Source organism: Lissotriton helveticus, chromosome 5_1, assembly GCF_964261635.1.
Source record: "Lissotriton helveticus chromosome 5_1, aLisHel1.1, whole genome shotgun sequence".
NCBI classification, from domain to species: Eukaryota; Metazoa; Chordata; class Amphibia; order Caudata; family Salamandridae; genus Lissotriton; species Lissotriton helveticus.
This window is the reverse complement of record NC_136065.1, coordinates 1,188,829,358-1,188,849,120: the sequence shown is the minus strand read 5'-3', so window position 1 is coordinate 1,188,849,120 and position 19,763 is coordinate 1,188,829,358. Positions and strand designations below refer to the sequence as shown.

At 45.1% G+C, this 19,763-nt stretch overlaps 1 protein-coding gene across 1 annotated transcript in view; it reads right to left on the bottom strand.

Annotated features, from left to right (window-relative positions):
• LOC144755208 (sulfotransferase 1 family member D1-like) overlaps window positions 1-19,763 on the bottom strand; it is a 302,794-nt gene that overhangs the window by 111,570 nt on the left and 171,461 nt on the right. The window contains exons 5-6 of the mRNA XM_078643899.1: window positions 8,882-9,008; window positions 6,688-6,782 (exon numbers count right to left, since the gene is read on the bottom strand). Coding sequence (XP_078500025.1) covers window positions 6,688-6,782; window positions 8,882-9,008 — 222 coding nt within the window. The remainder of the gene's footprint in view (window positions 1-6,687; window positions 6,783-8,881; window positions 9,009-19,763) is intronic.

The following is a 19,763-nucleotide window of genomic DNA, read 5'->3' as shown; positions in this document are numbered from 1 at the left end:
TTCCTGATCAAACCTTACTCTCCCATGACTCGAGATGGTTCTCCACCACCCCCCATTAAGATTGATGACAACTGGGAGTTTGAAGTAGCTAAGATACTTGACTCAAGGCGTGTGCAAGGGGTTTTATATTATCTATGGGCTTGGAAATGATATGGATCAGAGGAAAACTCATGGGAACCCGCATCCTCTGTTCATGCCCCCCGACTAGTGCGATTGTTTAATATGCAGAATCCCACTAAACCAAGACCTGTGGTAGGGTCTTTGTGGGGGGGACTCTTAGGAACCGGGCTGGTACTGGTACTGTTTGTGTTATATTTAAACATCCCCATGGTCAGTATGTATATATCACTTGCTTCAACAAACATGTATACCAAAAATGGCAGTATACTTTGTTGCTGGATTTTACCAGTGCTTGATTTATGTTTATTTATAATTGCTCGCAAATCATGTCCCCTTATGCCTATTTATGTTCTCCATGGAGACCAAGACTTAATTCCCCACCGAACTGCAGAAATACTTTAGCACGTTTTGGAAACACATGCTTACATTGTTGCTGTGTCACGTTCCTGACACGTTTGGCAATGCCCGTAAATCAGGTTATAAATAGCCACACCCTTCATCGCGCAGCGCTTGGCTTTTTCACCTTCGTCGATTGGAACGCTCCCAAAGCCTTCATCGGCACACTCCTAGAGAATCCAGTTACCAGAAGAAAGGAAGATCAGCGCTACGTGTTCCTCCAACAGCTGATTGCCGTCACGCTTCAGTTTCCTGAGAACAGCGCGTCAGTTTCATCACCCTGCTGGGAGCTGGCTTCAGTGAAGCATTGCATGGGAAAACACATGGAAGCTAAGTCTGATTATTTTAAAGTGAACTTGGCACCCTCTGACTATGAATATTGAAATACTGTTTCTTAGGAACTTATTTCTTTAGACTCCAAAAGACTTTGGAACTGAGTGAACTTGGTACACAGTGACTATTGTATTTTTAACCTTCGTTAATATCATTACGGACTTTGTTCAATTTAAGCTCTCAAACATACACTGATGGTTACCTGCTCAGGTCGCATTGCCCATCTGACTGCACCGCAAGTCATCGTCCCATGCCTGGGTGCCTGTGCTGGCCGCAGTGCATTTGGGCCACTAGCTCTGTGCTGGTCAAGTCCGGGAACCCTTCTCCGGAGACTTAGGTTGGCCCCTGAGGCGTGGACCTTGAGCTCATCAATGCCATGACTCTGTGGCCTTACGCTGTACGCAGCCTCCGGCGCAAATGCGTCCCACCAGGGCTCACTCACCAAAGCGAGTCCAGACCGGCCCGGATGACGCATCAACGCAGGAGGCACACACCACCACCGCAAGGACCACCTCCAAATGCCATCTGCCTGCCATGGATGCCGTCATCGGCCTGATTCCCTGCTCAGCACTCCAGGTGCCAGTGACTCAGTGTACCGCAGGCCATTGTCCGTAGCTGATTGTGTTTTGTGCTGTGGAGCGGTTGCGTAGGTATGTCACCTTAAACAGTATTGGAGCCCTGAGACGATGATGGTGAAGATGATGCAGGTCTGATACACCCCACTGCATCTGCATCAGGAATATATCCAAGGGACACAATCCAAGACATTTTCTGCACATGAGCACGCTCATCTCTAGTGTCCACAGCCCAGTGCACTGTGACTCACGGCCACGTCTGTTTGCATGTTGGCTGTCCTCTGGACTTTATCCGGCTCACCCCATGTTGCTCATCAGTTGACTTTGTATTGCATGTGTTTTCTGTTTGCATTGCACTGGTGTCCAATGTCCAAGTGGTTGCCAACACCAGACATTCTGTGCGGGTTGGCTTACACTCACCCCACACACATCCAGCACAGGCGTCACTGTACATGTGGCCCTGCCAATAAAGGGGCCTGGAACATGCATGCAGACTGTATGGTAGTGTACATTGTGACTGTTTGGGTGTGCTGAATTCGTCTGTGGGTATGTGTACATTTGGACTACATGACAAATGTGAGGTCGTACACGTACATTCCCATTTTACTGTTACCAGCTCTGTCAGCTGTAGTGGCCATGTTTCTGTGCATGTGTGGAGCCAGTTGTGTCCTCTGTTCTGCAGTGTTGGCAATCCACGTAGTTCCACATTTTCGTCAATGTGGGTGTGCTGTTCGTGCTATGTGTGTGTGCTGCAGTGTGCCAAGGGGATTTGGGACATGATTCTGGGTGTTTGTGGGTGTCCAGTGTGCTACGCCTCATTGTGGATGTGTGCTATTGTGCCCATTTTCCCCTGTCCCCTCAGGCCCTGTTCGTTGCACTCCCTGTTGGTGTTGTTTCTGGTCCTCTCGAGCTGTGTCTGTACTCCCTACTCCTTGCACTGTCTCCACACTAATGACTGTGGCCTGGGTTTCCTCCAGCTCCTCCAGTGTCGCTGGACTGCCACCTCCTGTCGCTGTTGCTGCCTTCCTGTTGGCAGCGGGTTGGTGCCTGGTTTAGGTTGTCGCGTCATGCCGTCGCCTACTGGTTTCCTGGATTGGCCTCCTCAGCACTCCAACTGCATTCCAGGTGGTCTGCTTGTGCGTCAGTTGCTGGTAGTGTTCTGTCACCTTCGTGATGCTGGTCTTGTTTTCCTGCGGTCGGCACCCCGTCTTCCTCTCCCTCTTCACCTTGGCCTTCCCCGATCCCGTTGTTCCTTGCTGGTGGTCTGTGGGGGTTGTGGGATTCGAGTAGGCCTCTGCACAGGGTCAGGGTGCATCCATGTTGCTACGTGCTTTGGCTTGTTTTTGGTGTATTTTCCACATGGTTTTTATGGTGCATTTTCCTGCTAGACGCGTGGGATTAGCAGGCCTGTGGCTGGTTTTCGCTACTTTTTGTCCCGCGGTTGGCCTCATCGCATGTTTTTTTGCAACGTGGCATCGATTTTCACGAGGACATTTAGCTCGTTATCTGGTGTCTTTCGCATGCTACCGCCTTGTTGAGAATTTCATGTTGACACAGGGTTATTTTCCTGCATTAGGCTGCGATGTTAAAAGTTGCGTTACGCTACGCTTGCTGTAGTTATCACACGTTCTTGTGAATATGCCCCAATATTTCTAAATTGCACACTATGGTCAAGGGCCAGAGAGCCAAAAAGTTTAAAATATTCTGCTACAAAAGAACTGTTTTTTTTTCTTCAAAGAGACCTTTATTGACTTTATGCAAAACTGACACAGCAGGGTGCCTACATCCCATTGGTCGGGCACTGCACCACAGTTTGTTCACATCAAAAGGGGTAGGGGAAGAAGTACAGCAAACCGCCTACAACCCCATCGGGCTGGCCGCGTCAGGAGGGTCTGCTGCAAAGGAACTGTATCAACATCGGTGACCTCATTTACATACTTAGGGGTACTGTTTGATGAGGGGGAATCTTGGGTACCACAAAAGAAAGCAAAAAAGCATGCCATGGTAAGATCAACAGTAGCTGTCCTTGGTTTTGTACAGAGACTCGGGGCTAGGCCAATTGAAGCTATGCTTAATATTTATTGATCTAAATGTATTGATATAGCTAAGTATGGGTCTGAAATCTGGTGCTACAAGCCAGTAGAGGAATTACAAATAGTGGAAAACAAGTTTTCAGGAACTTACTCTCAGTTCCACAATCCACTCCGTCATATTATTCACGAAGAATTAGGCACTGGCTTTGTTTCTGACCTGATAGGACTGGCTCCACTCATAAACTGGATAATGATTTGGGTTAATCCAGAATTTACGATGAATCGAGAGATTGCCCGAGATTGTCTATCCTTGCATAGAGCCAGTTGCATCCTGTGGTTACGGTATGTAAAGACCATAACAAAGAAAATAGGGCGTCCCGATCTCTTTAAGTCTCCAAACAATATCAGGGAAGAGGATCTACCCTGGGTTAAAAAACATATTTTAAACATGATGTACACTGAGAGAGAGGTAAATGAGATAATGAAAACCATGGTACGAGCCTATCTTTTGCTGAAAACATCTCCATTGATAGAACCATATTTAAAAGTTGTAACAAAGCCCTATCACCGCTTTGTATTAACCAGATTCAAATTTCGTCTTTTGCTCTATATATTGGCCGAACCGCAGGGTTGGAGAAAGGTGAAAGATTTAGGGCCTTGCACATGTGATAACTTCTCCACCCAAGACACCATGCACTTTATCATGTTTTGTGACCACTTTCATGAAATTCGCAGAAAGTTTTTAGTGCCTATTTTAAAGGGAAAAGGGTTTATTCAGGTACGGCCTGCCTTAGTGTACCTACAGATGCTGAGTTGCACATGGGAGATTTTTTACATTGCCAGTTTTTTAGTTGCTGCTGTTATGGAAAGGCAAAGAAAGCCCATCATGCCAAGTCATGTTGAGGCTCTTTTATAATCATGACAATCTGTGTTTTAAATGAATGCCGCTTTAAATGAAGTTTGAATGTTTGATTATCCCTTGTGCCCTAGAGAAATCTCAAAGACATCGTGCATAGATTGTTTGATTGATTTAATACAAAGGCTGAAGTCCATTTTAAATTAACTCTATGCAGCTGGAGATTAAATGTTTTTATGGTGCCTAAGATTATTTTAATATATCTTTTTTATATGTTTTTATGTGGTGTATATGAGGGTTGTTGTGTACCTTTATGTTTTTTATTAACCGAATAAAGTGGATTTGACTAACCGAGGGACGATTAATGATAAGAAGGAATGATGGATGAGAAGTAGGTATGAGAAGTAGGGATGATGGATGATAAGTAGGGATGGGAAGGATGTGTCTTAGAAGAGAAGTAGGGCTGAGAACCAAGGATGATGGCTGAGAAGCAAGGATGATGAGTGGGAAGTAGGGATTATGGAAGAGAAGTAGGGATGATGCATGAGAAGTAGGAATGAGAAGCAGGGATAATGGATGAGAAATTAGGGATGATGGATGAGAAGTAGGAATGATGAATGAGAAGTAGGAATAGGAAGCAGGGATGAGAAGTAGGGATGATGGATGAGAAGCAGGGATGAGAAGTAGGGAGGATGACTGAGAAGCAGGGATGGTGGATGAGAAGTAGGGGTAAGAAGCAGGGATGATGGATAAGAAGTAGTGATGATGGATGAGAAGTAGGGATGACGCGAGAGAAGTAGAAATTGTGGATGAGAAATACGGATGATGGATGAGAAATAGAGATAAGAAGTAGGGATGAGAAGTGAGGAATGAGGATGTCCTGAAATGGATGCTGTAAGAACAGCAGTTGTCCGGCCTTCCCCCTCTTATTCTTCTCAGCCCTGAATCTTCAGCTCCAGATGTTGGATACAGATCACTGGGATCTGCACCTGAGCGCCACCAGCATCAGGAGAAAGTGTACAATCTAGCAGGGACCAGGACCTATAACAGGGGTCCTACTGAGGAAATGATGCAACATGTTTCTTCAGGTGCTACAGGTAGCACTTTCGCTTGATGCATCCGATTGAGGCAGACAGACCCGAATTTAGTGGGAGGAAATGTTTGTAGGTGTATAAAAACCAGCTACAACAATGCTAATTTACAAGACAATTTCCAAAGGTATATTCCATGTGGTAGGCTCACAAGATTTGCTTTCAAACAGGTGGGGGTCATACACCAAAGACATTTAAAACAAAATTACAAACTAAGCTGATTTAAAAATTTCAAGACATGATGTGCGTTAGTTGGGAGGTCCTTTGTGCCCTTCTGTTGACCAGCTGGGGCGAGAGACTAAGTCCTTTGTGTGATTGTGACTGTCCTTAACCACAGTGGTTACTTATGTTTGGCATGCAGTGAGCAATGATATATCGTCTCCAATGCAGAGAAGTGAATACATCTAAATTTAAGATTCTACTGTCAGAGTTCTACATTGGCGGATTCGTTATTTGAGGTAATATGTGTCTTCAGACTAAATGCAATATATGTGTAACTTTTGTCAGGGCTGAGTGTACATTTTATGGTCAAATAGTCCCTTTGGAATACATTAGAAGCACTTCCTAGGAGGTGCAGTGATACACCAAACAGCCAATACCATTAGGCGATAGGTGTACACTATTTCAGATGATGACTGACGCGGCTGACCTAAAGCCTGCTCTCTGCACATTGAGTTCAATTCATCTTTCAGACAGCCATGCTGTCAAGACACACCTAATTAGAAGTGAAGAGAACTAGTGTGTAAAGGAAGATGGCACAGAAGATGTAGACAGTAGGATGCAAGTGGACATGCAAATATGTAAAATATTCTAGGAGGGGGATTGAAAGACTTAATAGCAGATTTCAGTTAGGAGCATGTATGGAACCAAGCTCTGAATTGCCGCCAGAGAGGGTGAAACTTGAATTGGTGGGCATTTTTTTTCTCTATGGGTTGGAATTGATGGTAATGTCATGCTGGCTCACGTATTCACCATAAGCAGAGTGGGAGTGGCCCGCTGGACAACTGGAATTGAGTTCCATAAATGACTGGAGCAAGATCTGGCAGATGCCAAGCTCTCTCCATTTTTCAGTGACACTAGAGCTGTTGTTGGGAAATATCACAATTTTTAGTAGACCAGACTTCCACTGTTCATGAGTTTTTTTATTGGCACTGAAACTATGCTCTGATATACTGAAATAGTCTCCCTTATTTCCTTGAGTGAGTCAGAAAACCTATGCATTAAAATCTCACTGGTGCCATAAGTAGGATTCAAGATGGCAGCTTTTATCCTGCAGCACTCACCTCCTTCATATCCTCATAGAACAGGTAGAGCATAGGGTGGTCGTGGACCTTCTCCTCCCAGCCTTTCACATGGTCGTACCAGGAGCCATATGCCACTAGTTTTTAAGGGGGGGTGGATGTTAGAAAATTAACAACGCAATCACTAGCACAAACGAAGCATACAACAAGAATACACAACAGTGACAACAACTCATAATTACATTTGGGGTGAATATGAAACACAATAAAGAATGTAACAAAAGCAGGCCAGGGTTTAGGGAATTTGGCAAAACACCCAACTGGCAAGCACTTCCAATAGCGTTGCAGGACTGAGTCCTCCTTTTACTCATACTCAGGTTAGACCGTAAGTGGCATAGTGGAGAATCTGATCTAATTTTGCACACATTTTCGTAAGTTTCATTCGGTTTTAAATACACCTTCTAGGCAATGCCCTCTGTAAAGAAACTGAACACACCCCCTACCCATGTAACAGTGACCCCAGGAGTAACACGCCATTCAAGATCCAGATCATAAGGGGCAGGTAGAGACAAACAGGAACTATTATGGTAAAGTGGTAACACAAATCAGGCAAAGCCAAAGAAGAAGCAAGAAGCATGGGAATTAAAGCAGACAAGACATATGCAAATATAACGTAAGGTAGAAGTGCTCTTACAGGGTAACATTTTGATTCCACAAGCCCTTGAATATGAATGCAACCAGCGCAACATCTATGATGTTTTTATTGACTTTAGAGCGACTTGAAAAGGATACATTTTACCGAAAATGTGGGACCCTGTTATTGATTCATAGCCTACCTGAACTAAACTGTGACTCCAAATAATTTGCTTACACACAAGCAAATCCTCATATTGGCACCACGGCTAAATATCAACATGGCTGCCCCTGGATTTTCATGTTAACCACCAAAGATTTCCAAAGGAGAATGTTTTTTTCTATTTGTAGGTCCTTTACATAAACAAAAGCATTTAAAAAATAATAAGGTATAATGCTTGCTCTGCAATAGCATTCTGAGTCTCCCTGGTGCCTACAGACTACATTGTCAAAACCTGCCATCTGATCCTAAATATAAGAGTGTGCCTGTCACCTCTAGGAGTTACTCATGTTGATGTGGGACATGATGGGACCTTTTCAGGTGAGTTCAGCTGCCTCCATATGCTAAAAGTGGAATATGGAAATTGCTATTGACAGAGTTGTGTAGGGGATTTCAACTCTCACCGTCCATGCCCTGTAGTGAGAGATATGGAAAACTGGGAGGTGATGCTGGATTCACCTGCCACAGTGGTGATGCTGGAGGTGGCGATCCAATTATTACATCATTAGTCACCCAAAAGGATGCGGGAAGCACACTGGCAGCAGCAGAAGAGGTCAGACTATGGCATATGGTCAGTACATACACACAATGGAAAAGGTCAGCCTGCAGCACGTACCCTGTATGAGAACAGTAACGGTAGGGTCAAAAGGCAGAGAGATGCATCGACTAGTATTATATACTCACTACAGCAAAACTTGTTAGATTTTTCCTATGGCGGCACTGTGGGAGTTGGCAGTTTATCACACACGGGAGGAAGTATCTGTGTGTGAATTGAAAGGGTCAGGCTGCTATAGTGTATTGGCATGTGGGCAACAGTGGCTGTGTCAGCTAGTAGGCCAAAAAAAAGGTAATGCAGTGGAATAGATACAACAATCTTTCACAATAAACTCAATGGAAACTTTAATTAATCCACTGATGAGAAATCCTTCTCAAAGCAACCAACTATTTAATTTAAAGACCACACTCACACCAGGTTTTGGATTCGATGTAAATCATTATACATATAATTTTGTATCTCTTTTTTTCAACGTATAAACAATACACATTTATTTACAATAACAAACACAAATATATTTACACGGTAGCGCATGGATGGTACATGGGCTGGTGAGGGTAGAGGCAGCCAGAAGCACGATTAGTAAATGACAGAAGTGATGGGGAAGGTCTGTAATACATAAGCAGTCATGGAAGGCTTGCATTACATATTCTGTCCTTTCACATACGTGGAGAGGGATGTAAGTCTATACCAAGTGTTCATTTTACGACTACATAGTCAACATGTGCTTCCTTCCTATACTGCTGGTGACAGTAAATGCTAACATCAATAGATTCTACGTACGACCGCTAAGATTCTTCTACAGAGTCCTCTGCTTAGCTTCTCACCATCTCCAGCTATAAACTTTTCCAAGTACTCAGGCCATGTGCCAGGCTCTGGATACCGCTTCGCCATCTTGTAGAAATGGAAGTAGGACACAGCTGAATCCTTAGCGTTGCGTGCCACATAGATTATCTAAGGTATTTTGAGAGAGAAGAAGAACATAAGGTTAGGAGCACTATGAAAAATTCTTCAATACATTAGCAGAAGCCAGAAAATTACAAAACCAAACATTTCTTCCTAAATTCTGAAGCTGTCCTAGGTCGACATTAAAGTAGTAGTAGTAGTAGATATCTTTCTTTGGCCCGTTTTTACTTCAGGTTGGAGGTCTTTGTGGGTTAGTTATGTATGAAAAAATGATCAGATGGGAGAGCAGGGTCCCTATCCTTTAGATGAATCCATATTTAAAGTAAAATGTGTCTAATTTGACTTATCTTCCCTTATGCCACTGTTGTTTCTTTGTCCTCCTCGTAGTGTAATATGTGGCACACTTTTCCCATTGTTTGATAAGGTTACAGGTCACAGACTTTGATGCATGTTACCATGATCCTTGCGGGTGCTCTGAATGGATCCGAGTGCATGACAGAAGTACTAGGGCTACAAAATTCTAGCGTTCAACAATGTGGGATTTTTAGCTTCAATTCTTGGTAACAGAAATTGCATATGCTAAACTATCGCATATTTTTGCTGCTCATGTATCAATAGCTAGAGGTGAATTTTACCAATCTCTCCACCATCCACAGCACCTAGAGATCTACTTGCACGTTGACCTTGTGGAAGTTCCATGCTGTTGCATTAAAAAGATACAATGCAGTAGAGCATGTATGCTTCCTAATCAACTAAAAATAGTATTTTCTTTTGTCCTACGAAGCAACAGGAGGGCAGACGTGTGAGGGTTCCCCCTTGCTTAATGGACTCTAGTGCATGAAAATCGAATAAAACATCCTAAAATTGGTATGGGCAAGCAGGCTGACTGATTGCTGGTGAGAGAGATACTGAAAACCGATTATCTGATTTCAGGCCTACGGGATGCAAATACGTAGGGGGTGGGGATTTATATGAAATATTTTAAAACAAAAATATGTAGCTGCAAGCCAATTAAATGTAATACAATTAGGAATTTTTATTAAAGGTTAGGGAGGTGCTATGAACAATGTTTTTTTTGTGAAAATATTTTTATTGAGCACTGCATATAATATCCAGGTGCACAATAGATAATAAGCATTTGAGAACTTTCAAAAGAGCAATTCGGTATAAATCTTGTCCGCATGCTTAGGCAAAGTCGACATGGAGTGAAGTCACTCTACAGAAAGTACAACAATATTTGCAGCATGTGTGTACAAACTGTATTTTCATAAATCAAATAACGACCCTTGTATGCTTGATCAGGTGCAGTACCCCTTACAACCCCCAACCAAAGTATCCCACCCCAGCCAATACCCAAACTAAACAAGTAACGTAATCACCGCCACAGAGACTATACACAACGCTGATGTTCCTGCATCCGGTACGTGTCAGGTCTGAGAACCTCAGGGAAGGGTGTGGAAAGAGAGGGGGCAGGGGAAACAAGGGGAAACAAGGGGAGCAAAAAGGGAGAAGGAGAGACAAAAGGAGAAGGGATAAAAGGAGCAGAGCCAGAAATAAGAGAAATGAACGGGAGGCGCCCAGGTAGAGTGTGCGCAGGCCTTATTTTGTTAGCAGTCAGACAACTGTACAACTTTCCAGCATACCACTTTGCAAAACCACAGGCTCGTCTTCCTCGACAGCCTTGAATTGTTCTACTACGTGTGCCCAGTCCAGAGAAATCGGCTGCTTTTGCAGTCCCCTGTACTCTTCGCGGTGTAAAGCCTCCCTTTCAGCAACCGCCCATCTGCCCACTTCTTCACACCAAGCGCCTACTCGCGGCGCTAGAGTAGACTTCCAGCATTGTGTTATCATACGTTTAGCCAACATCAAAGTCAATCCTGTAAATGTGAGTAGCAATTTTGCCTTCTTAGGGAGAGAGAATAGTCCCAGAAGGCAGGCCTCAATTGTGTCCCATGGTGTGCGCTCTGTCAATACCTCCAACCCCCAGACAACCTCTGACCAAAACCCTTGCAGCACCGGACAGCCCTATCTCGAATGAAGGAAATCAGCTTCAGGCGTCTTACATCCCGGACATGCCGAGGACACAGTAGGAAACATCTTTTGTATCGTTGGCGGGGCAAGGTATGCTTTATGGATTATAAATAATTGGATTGTTTTTAGAAGGCAATTCTGAGAGACTCGCTGGGGATGTTCTAACATTTGAGCCCACTCCCTATCTTCTAATTTCCGCCCCAAGATCAAGTCCCACTTCTGCCTAAGATGTATCAATGGAGCATGCAAATATTCTCTCAAGCCTCGACAGAGTCAGCGCACCAAGTGTCGGCCGTGTCCCATAATGTGTAGCGATTTCAGCAATTGGAAAGTTGGGGGTTTTGTTTGATCTGTGTACCAATAAGTTCGAATGAAGCGCACTACAGCAGCATAAGTGAGAAACAAACTTTTAGGCACTGAGTTAGCACGTGCAAACTCATCATGTGGCATCAATTGGCCTTCGAGAAATAATTCCCTGACTGTCCCCACCCCTCTCGGGTCCACCACTGTATTTGAATCATCGATAGTACTCCACGGCTAGTAGGCCGTCCACATAGGGGGATATTCGGGGCGTATGGAAATGGCAACCTAGCCAGCCTTTTCACCTGTGCCCAATAATGTAATGCAACCTGCAACAAGTAAGGAGGCTCACAAAACTTTTGTGCACCCGGACAGAGTTGTGACTGAAGAAGCCCACGTTTCAAAAATTCCAGGGAGTACCCAATTTCAAATAAATTCTTACCCCCCAACCAATATGCCTTCCACTCCGATTGTCCCACTATACAATACGTTTTAAAATCAGGTGCCCCCATGCCTCCTGCTGCACTAGGTAGCTGCAGCTTAGGCAGCGCCAACCGATGCCTGCCCGTCCCCCATATTAAAGATGATAACACCGTGTCAAGTAGTTTAAAAATCCAGGCCGGAAGGACCACTGGTAAGTTCACAAAGTATTAAAGGATGCGGGGTAGCATAACCATTTTTGACACAGTCAAGCGGCCCGCCACCATCAATTGCAACGAATTCCAAAAGGTGATCTGGGAGCACAGCGAAATAATGATGCGAACTACATTACCCTCTATGGTATCGGTGTTTGATCTATAGACAGTAATCTCCAAATACCTAAAAGTGACAGGCTCGACCAGAAAGTGCATCCGACCAAATTGTAGAGTGAGAGAAGCATACATATTATAGAAGGCGAAGGCAACCGATCTAGAGGCGTTAAGACACAAACCAGAAATGTCCCCAAATCTAGAAAAGGTAGCAGCTATCATGCGTTTATCAACATCCAAATCTCGAAAATATAACAGCATATCATCCGCGTATAATGATACTAAATGTATCACCCCACGCAAGGGGATGCCATAAGGGATCATAATATGACGCAGAAACTGTGCAAGAGGTTCGAGGGCCAACACAAAAAGCATGGGAGATAAGGGGCAGCCCTGGCACGTACCCCGGGATATTATATAAGAGGGAGAGATGGTCCTACCCATCTTAGCGCGCGCTGTGGGACAAGTATACAACAATTTAATCCATGCACAATAGGATTGAGGTAGGCCAAATTTAGACAAAACCGCTAACATATACGGCCAGCTGAGAGTATCAAAAGCCTGGCGCACGTCTAAAGACAAGCAACTAGCAAGAGGGGAAGAGTCAGACACTGCGTGCATTAAGGCATGAAGCCGGCGGATATTCAGAGAGGTACTGTGTTGGGGTATGAATCCACATTGTTCCGTATGGATCAATTGGGGAAGGAGTGGAAGGAGTTAAGACGTCAAGACCTTACTGAGTATCTTGTATTCTGTATTCAGAATAGAAAGCGGCCTATTAGATAGGAGATCAGTTGGTGCCTTATCCGGTTTTAATAACGACGTGACTATCGCCTCCCTGGTATTAGGAGGCAAGATCCTGCCCTCCAAGGAAGTAGTATAGAGTTGCAACAACCTTGGGATCAACATATCCACAAAAGTGGAATAAAACTCCACAGGGAGGCCGTCGGAGCCTGGCGTCTTGTTGCGGGCCAACGCCTTTATCGCCACCCGGATCTCTGCAACAGATTTCGGAGAAGCTAAATCCTTGGCAATCAAATCAGAAACTGTGGGAAGCTGGACCTCAGACAGAAGGAAAGCGTGGGAGCCGAGACATCTAAACATGGGGCGGTAAACAAATGAGCATATTACTCCTGAAACGCAGCACTGATCTCACCCTGAGATGTAACTAATACGTTATTAATCGTATTCACAGCTAAAATGGGAGTAGGACTCACCATAGGTTGGATCAGTATCGCCAATAGTGTACCCGCCCTATCCACCTCGGAGTGTGTACGCATTGTGTAGACATTCAAATCTATCAGACGTAAGCGCTCCAACAACTAGCGGATTGAAGTGGATCTGCGCCGTCTACACTCTGCTGAGCCGCTACCTCCAGGGCCTGTAATTCCCCCTCTAGGTCAGTGATATCCCTGATTGTTTCCCTCCGCAATCCTGCCAAAGTCTCCATGGCAACCCCACGTACAGTCACTTTGAAGGCCTCCCACTCAATAGCTCTGGACGAGGCAGTACCCTCATTATCAACAAAATATGTATCAATAGCTGTATTCGGTGCGGCCCGATACACCTGGTCCTCCAATTGTATAGGCTGCATTCTCCACGTTGCAATTGGAGCAGGGGAATGGCCCCAAGTGAACCGTAATTCTATGGGCTTATGGTCAGATATAGTCTTGCCCAGAAACTCACAATGTTTAACAGAAGAGGATAAATATGGGGATCAAAGAAAGTGATCCAAACGTGTGTGCAACTTATGGGGGTAGGAGTAAAAGGAATATTCCCTCATGTTCAAATGAATTGCCCTCCAGAAGTCTAATAAAGCCCAATCCTGCGCCCAATGGTCACGGCCTGCACCCTCGCTGCAGTGTTAAATAAAGGAGGATGGGAACGATCTAGACTAATGTTAAATACCGCATTTAAACCACCACCCAAAAGCCACGGGAAATGGGACCAGCCAGCAAGTGCCCAGGATACTTGCGTAAAGAATGCCTCTTGAGCCGTATTTGGTGCATAGAGGGACCCCAGCACTACCTTTCTACCATCCAACGTTCCCAGCAAAAGAAAAAAACGCCCTGGTCATCTATTTTGCTCTCATTAAGAGAGAAGGGGATGCCCGCCCGAATCCAAATAGCAGCTCCCCTAGAAAAGGCCGAAAATGCTGTTGAAAAAAATTGACCACGCCATCTCCTTTGTAGTTTCATAGTTTCAGTGGGGATCAAATGTGTCTTTTGAAAGCAAAGTATGGGTGCTTTACAGCGATGTAATCGCGCAGCTATTCTATGTCTTTTAGCCACAGAACCCATACCTCGAACATTCCACGAGACAAACGTGTAAGAATTAACAGTAGGCATTATCAAATAGTATGAGAAACCACCCCGGATCCCAACGCCGCCCACCCACCCCCCACAACCCACAGACCATGCGGCATAGTTACAACAAACTCAACAGTATCCCAATACTTGGTCCAACGCCCAAACATCGTTCGACCAAACCGTGAAAACAAAGTTAACAAGCTTCACATTCAACCAGTGCTAACGCCTTTGGTGGAAGGTCGCCAACACCATCAACTGCCACACAATAGCAGTAAGTAACACATGAAAGTGCCCAGAACGTGGGCCGGGCCAGGGAACTTGCTCGTCCGTTCCCACCTGTCGCATTGGCATACAGGTTCCATGATGCTTTGCCAGTCGGGCAAAGGCGTATATGGTAAACAACAGCACTTCAATCAGGACAGTAAAACAACAATAGACTGAGCATATCATACAAGTTATAAGACAAAGAACTAAGAGTCCCCTGAGGCTAGAGGATCATTGCTAAGTTGTGAGGTCACAGAAGGAAACAGTGCAACGCTACCATCAGAATCAGTGTCTGTGTTCAACCCCTCAGACCGGCTAGAGCTGATATCCGGGCGAGTGGTGCGAAAAGTGGATGTAGTGTGTAGAGCCCTTTGCCTGCCCTCCAGTACTTGCTGACGAACCAAGGAACTGGAGACCGAACTTTGAGAGAGGAGTCCCCTCTTACGGGGACGTTGCAATTTAGGCAGTGAGGAATCCATACGTCTCATAGGTTGGACATCGGGGAACGTCTTGTCCAGCCATTCCCACGCGCTGTCAGGGGTATCAAAAAACAGGGAGCACTGGTTATGGAGGATTTTCAGTTTTGCCGGGAACAATAAAGCAAATGACGGGCCCGCTGCCCAAGCACGTGCCTTCTTCTACGCTGGACTACCAAAGTATAATACGGGATTATTGAAATCTTTGCATTATCAATCTGCAGAGGACCATTATCTCTTGCCGCCTGCAGTAGATGATCTCGATCACTGTAATTTAAAATCCTGGCCAGGATGGGACGCGGGTTGGCACCTGGAATTGGATGAAGTGTGCGGACTGTCCGGTCGGGCCCATAGTAGTCTTTAACCAGTTCTCAATGTATTCCGTAGGCATGGATCCTTCCGTCTCCTCCGGCAGACCCACGATTTGGAGGTTATTCCAGCATGCACGGCCTTCCGCATCATCAGCCCTTGCCTGGAGGGAGTTGATCTGCTGATGCATGTGTTGTAATTGCTCTTCATGGGCCTGTAAGATACCAGGTAGTGAACACCCAGCCACAGTAATTGGATATCAACGATTACGCCACAGCCGGCGGAGAGCCTCGCCAGAAAACAAGCAACCACCACCGGCCAACAATACAAGGCAGTAGCAGGTAATCCACACAATCCAATCACAAGGGCAACCCAGGGTACCCAGGCAGGGTATGGCAGCCGATATCCCATGCAACAGTGAGCCCCTCCAGCTCATCGGAATGAGATCAGATGGAATGGCGTCAATTGGGTTTCCGCTATGAACAATGTTTGGAGCATATTTGTAGTTTATCCATTGCATTTAGTTGCTGAGGTACTTACTATTTTGTTGATAATTCTTACACATCTACTTTACTTGAGAATAATCCATAACAAATTCTAACTCAATATAAAATGTCTAATACGAGTGCCTACTGACTGTGGCGTTGAGGGCTTGGCTTTGTGACATCACCTTCATATGTAAGAGTTTCTCTGACAAGTTTCTCTGACTCTAAAACCCCTAATCGACAAGAGCACAACTCGTGGGAAAGGTGAGAGCAGGGTAGTAGTCATATAAATAAAACACCTCACACTTTGAACCATGTCTCAAGAGTGAGAGAGTGCAGCACATGATTTAAGCAATCCTTCAGGTAGTAGACGTAATTCTGAAATTGTAAAATTTCCTTCTCTCCTTCTCCCTAACTTTCTGTCTTGTTTAATTTTATTTAGGTTCCTTTCTTTATTTTTCTATTCTCTCCATCAATCAACTAATCCATCCATCTATCTATCCATCCTTTCTTCCTTCTGTCTTTCCATCCATGCATCCTTTCTTATCTCTATCTTTATTGAATCCGCCCTTCCTCCTCTCCATCTTTCAGTTTTTTTCCTTCATCTCTTTTTGATCCATCCATCTATTCCATCCATCCATCTTATCTTCCATTCTCCCCATCACTTTATTTCCTTTAAATCCATTCATGCTTCTCTCCATCCATCATCATCCTTCTCTCATCTAACCCTCCATCGACTTCTCCATCCTTCTCTGCTTCCTTCTCCACATCTTCTCTCCATCCTTCTCTCCATCTCTCCTACCACTGCAAAAGGTTGTTTTAATGAGCTTTTTAGAGACCAGAGCTTGCCATCACATTTCGACAGCTCTAAAAAAAAAGTAAATGTTAAATATAGCACAGAATTTGCTGTTTTATTTCTTAATGCATAATTCAATACTTAATTATTCCAATATCCTTCGTAAGAGAAGATTTACATTTAACGGTTCTTAGCCCAGCAACATGGGATATAGGAATGCCACACTTTTTTCATCAATACAGGGATCTCTGACATAATATCGATCTTACAAATATCAATTTACACATATATCGAAATTTTAATATTGATTATATATAAAAATATCGCCTCCCTATACATAACTAGTAAAATCACTAATATTGAACACACAAATATAGTTTACAATAACATTGTTTTTTACATATCTATCACAAAAAAACAGAAACACTAATATAGTTGCCTATAAACAAAACATATAACATATCAAAAATATCAATTACCCCAATATTGCTCACAATATTATTGCTAATATAACTAATAAGTCCTTAAATAAACCCAAATAAGCAAATTTATCTTAAAACAATGAATTCAAAAATACCCCAAACTTATAATAATCAGAAGGGGAGAGGCTGTGTTGGAATTTGGGGAGAAGCTGTGTACGGCAGGAGCCGCGAGAGCCCTTCTACCGCAGGAGCCGCGGGAACTTCCAGAGAGCGTCAGGAGCCGCGATGCCCTCCCGTGGATGTCAGGAGGCGCAGAACAATTCCCTAGATGTGGCAGAGGCCGTGAGTCATGTCCTGAAAACGGCAGGAGCCGCTGGTCATTTCCTTAAGCGCCGGGAGCCATGAGGCATTGCACTGCCTCGGCAGAAGCCGTGAGTGGTTTCCTGAGGCGGCGGGAGCCGCAGGACATTTCCCTACCACGGCAGAAGCTGTGAGAAGCTGCAAGAAGCTGCGAGTGAGATTGCAAGCACTGCAGGAGCTGCGAGTACTTCCCTGGTGCAGCTTCCCTGGTTTGGAACCGATTGTGGGGAGAAGGAGAACGCCATTCAGGGACTCCAAGTCCCAGGAGCCTTGCTAATCGCTGAGTCCCGCCCACAGCAACTTGAAAGCTCCTCGTGGCCCGTTGGAGACCGGTGGAGGCTGGGCTGGACCTCCTCTCCAACACCTGCGGACCGAAGGTTTGTTTTTAGCCACTTTATTGCTACAACGAACTATAGACTTAAAATACTGTACCTTAATAAGTCATAATGCCTGGCCATGAGGGAAAGGGAAGGAAAGCTGCTACTGGCAGGCAGGTGGTTGGGACCCTGGACCAGTTTATTACAAGGGCCACCTCCACGAAATCGCCCTAACAGAGCGCTGTGTCTATCAGGAACTTGAGTTTGCAAAACGCTCATCTTTGGGGGGTCTGACTTTGGCACGGAGCCCAGAGAGAGCTCATTTTAGGGCTACTGCTACCGGAGTCTCACATTCAAGTGATAACTCTTTGACACAGGAGGAGGTGTATGGCTTGACTGATGAGGAACGTGACCAGGAAAACAGTAAGTAAAAGTAAGTAATTGAATAAACAGGGAGGTCTACCCAGGGCTTACTTTCAAAGCCCGGGTTTAGTACATGCGGATATACCCCCTGTTGTACTCTCACCAATTGCCACCCCCACTGGCATGTCACCACCAACGGATGATGGTCTCCTGTTAAAGATTGGTGATCTTATTACCTTGTCCCTACAACTCCTACTTGCTAGACTCACATTGATAGAGGGAAGACTGGCGAAATTTGAAAACTCAATATTGTCAAACCTAGACGGTATCCAGAAGACTATTCAAGCTGATGGCCAGGTTAAGAAGACATCAACTGACGGTTGTACGATCTCTGGTGGTGGAAATTTGACTATTGATGCAAATGCCTGAGACCCAAAAACACAAACGGAAGGAATATCATGTGGGAATATTGCAACAGCTCCCACTATTGGTATTGCTAGAACACCTATGGCAAATGGCGATTCCATCAGGGGTGATAGAGAAAACCGCAAATTAGTGGAAGAGGGTTCAGCGACATTGACACAGGGGGGCATAAAGGGATCTGATAAGCACACAAACACATTAGCTCACATCGATCTGCCCCCGGAGTCAGTCCCCCTCGTGGTAGTTTTGGCAGGGGTCCCTGGTCTAGCCGAGGGTAGCACAGAATCATTTACTGTGTTAACCCCTTCCATGCTTGTGACGGAACCGTTCCGTCATCAGTCAAGGCTGAGCTGTGCTGATGACGGAACGGTTCCGTCACGACCGCGCCCTGTTCTGGAATGTCCAGCACAGGGCGCGGCTACGGCGCCGCACGGAAGCGGTTAAAGAATAAAATAATCCACTGGCTGAACATCAATAGACCATTACCCCCAAACGTACACAGGCAAATTCTGTTTGCCCGCAGAGTAAGTTGGGTAGGGATGGAGGAAGAAAGACATTCCACAAAACTGCGTAATAGTCAATTTTGGTGATAGACTGGTAGTCTCACACATTTGTGAGGGACCACGCCAGACTTCGAGTACACCCATCCGGGCACTTGACCTTAGTTATTTTTACCCTACCGTGCCAGTTGGGGAGTTGCCTGGTTACCAGCAAAGGACATGGGTGGGACCACCTACACATGGAAACTCCACCAATAGTACTGGGCTGCCTGGCATGGGTTCTGTATATACCATCCCGATAAGAAACCTATATAGTGCCTTGGATATGGTTGACTGCCTATCACCAAGTTGTTTAATTCACCCCACCACCATAAATAATTTCCGTGACTCCTTACAGAGCCCGGGGGTTGATCTTTCTGGACAACTGTTGGAGTACAGGGGGAATACGGGGTGTGAAGACACTGCAAGGAAAAGCTTGCCCGGCCCTGGGGAGGAAGTGGGCAACATGGTAGTAACTGTCGAGGAGGAACTACACCCCCAGACCCCCATTATCACTATTAATAGTTCAGGATCGGTAGAAAATCTGAGCAGGCAAGAATCAGAATTGAGCTCTGAGGGTGAGATGGAACCAAGCATAAAGGGCCTCAAGGTCATCTCATGGAACATAGCAGGACTGCAGGGCAAACTAGAGCAGGCGGA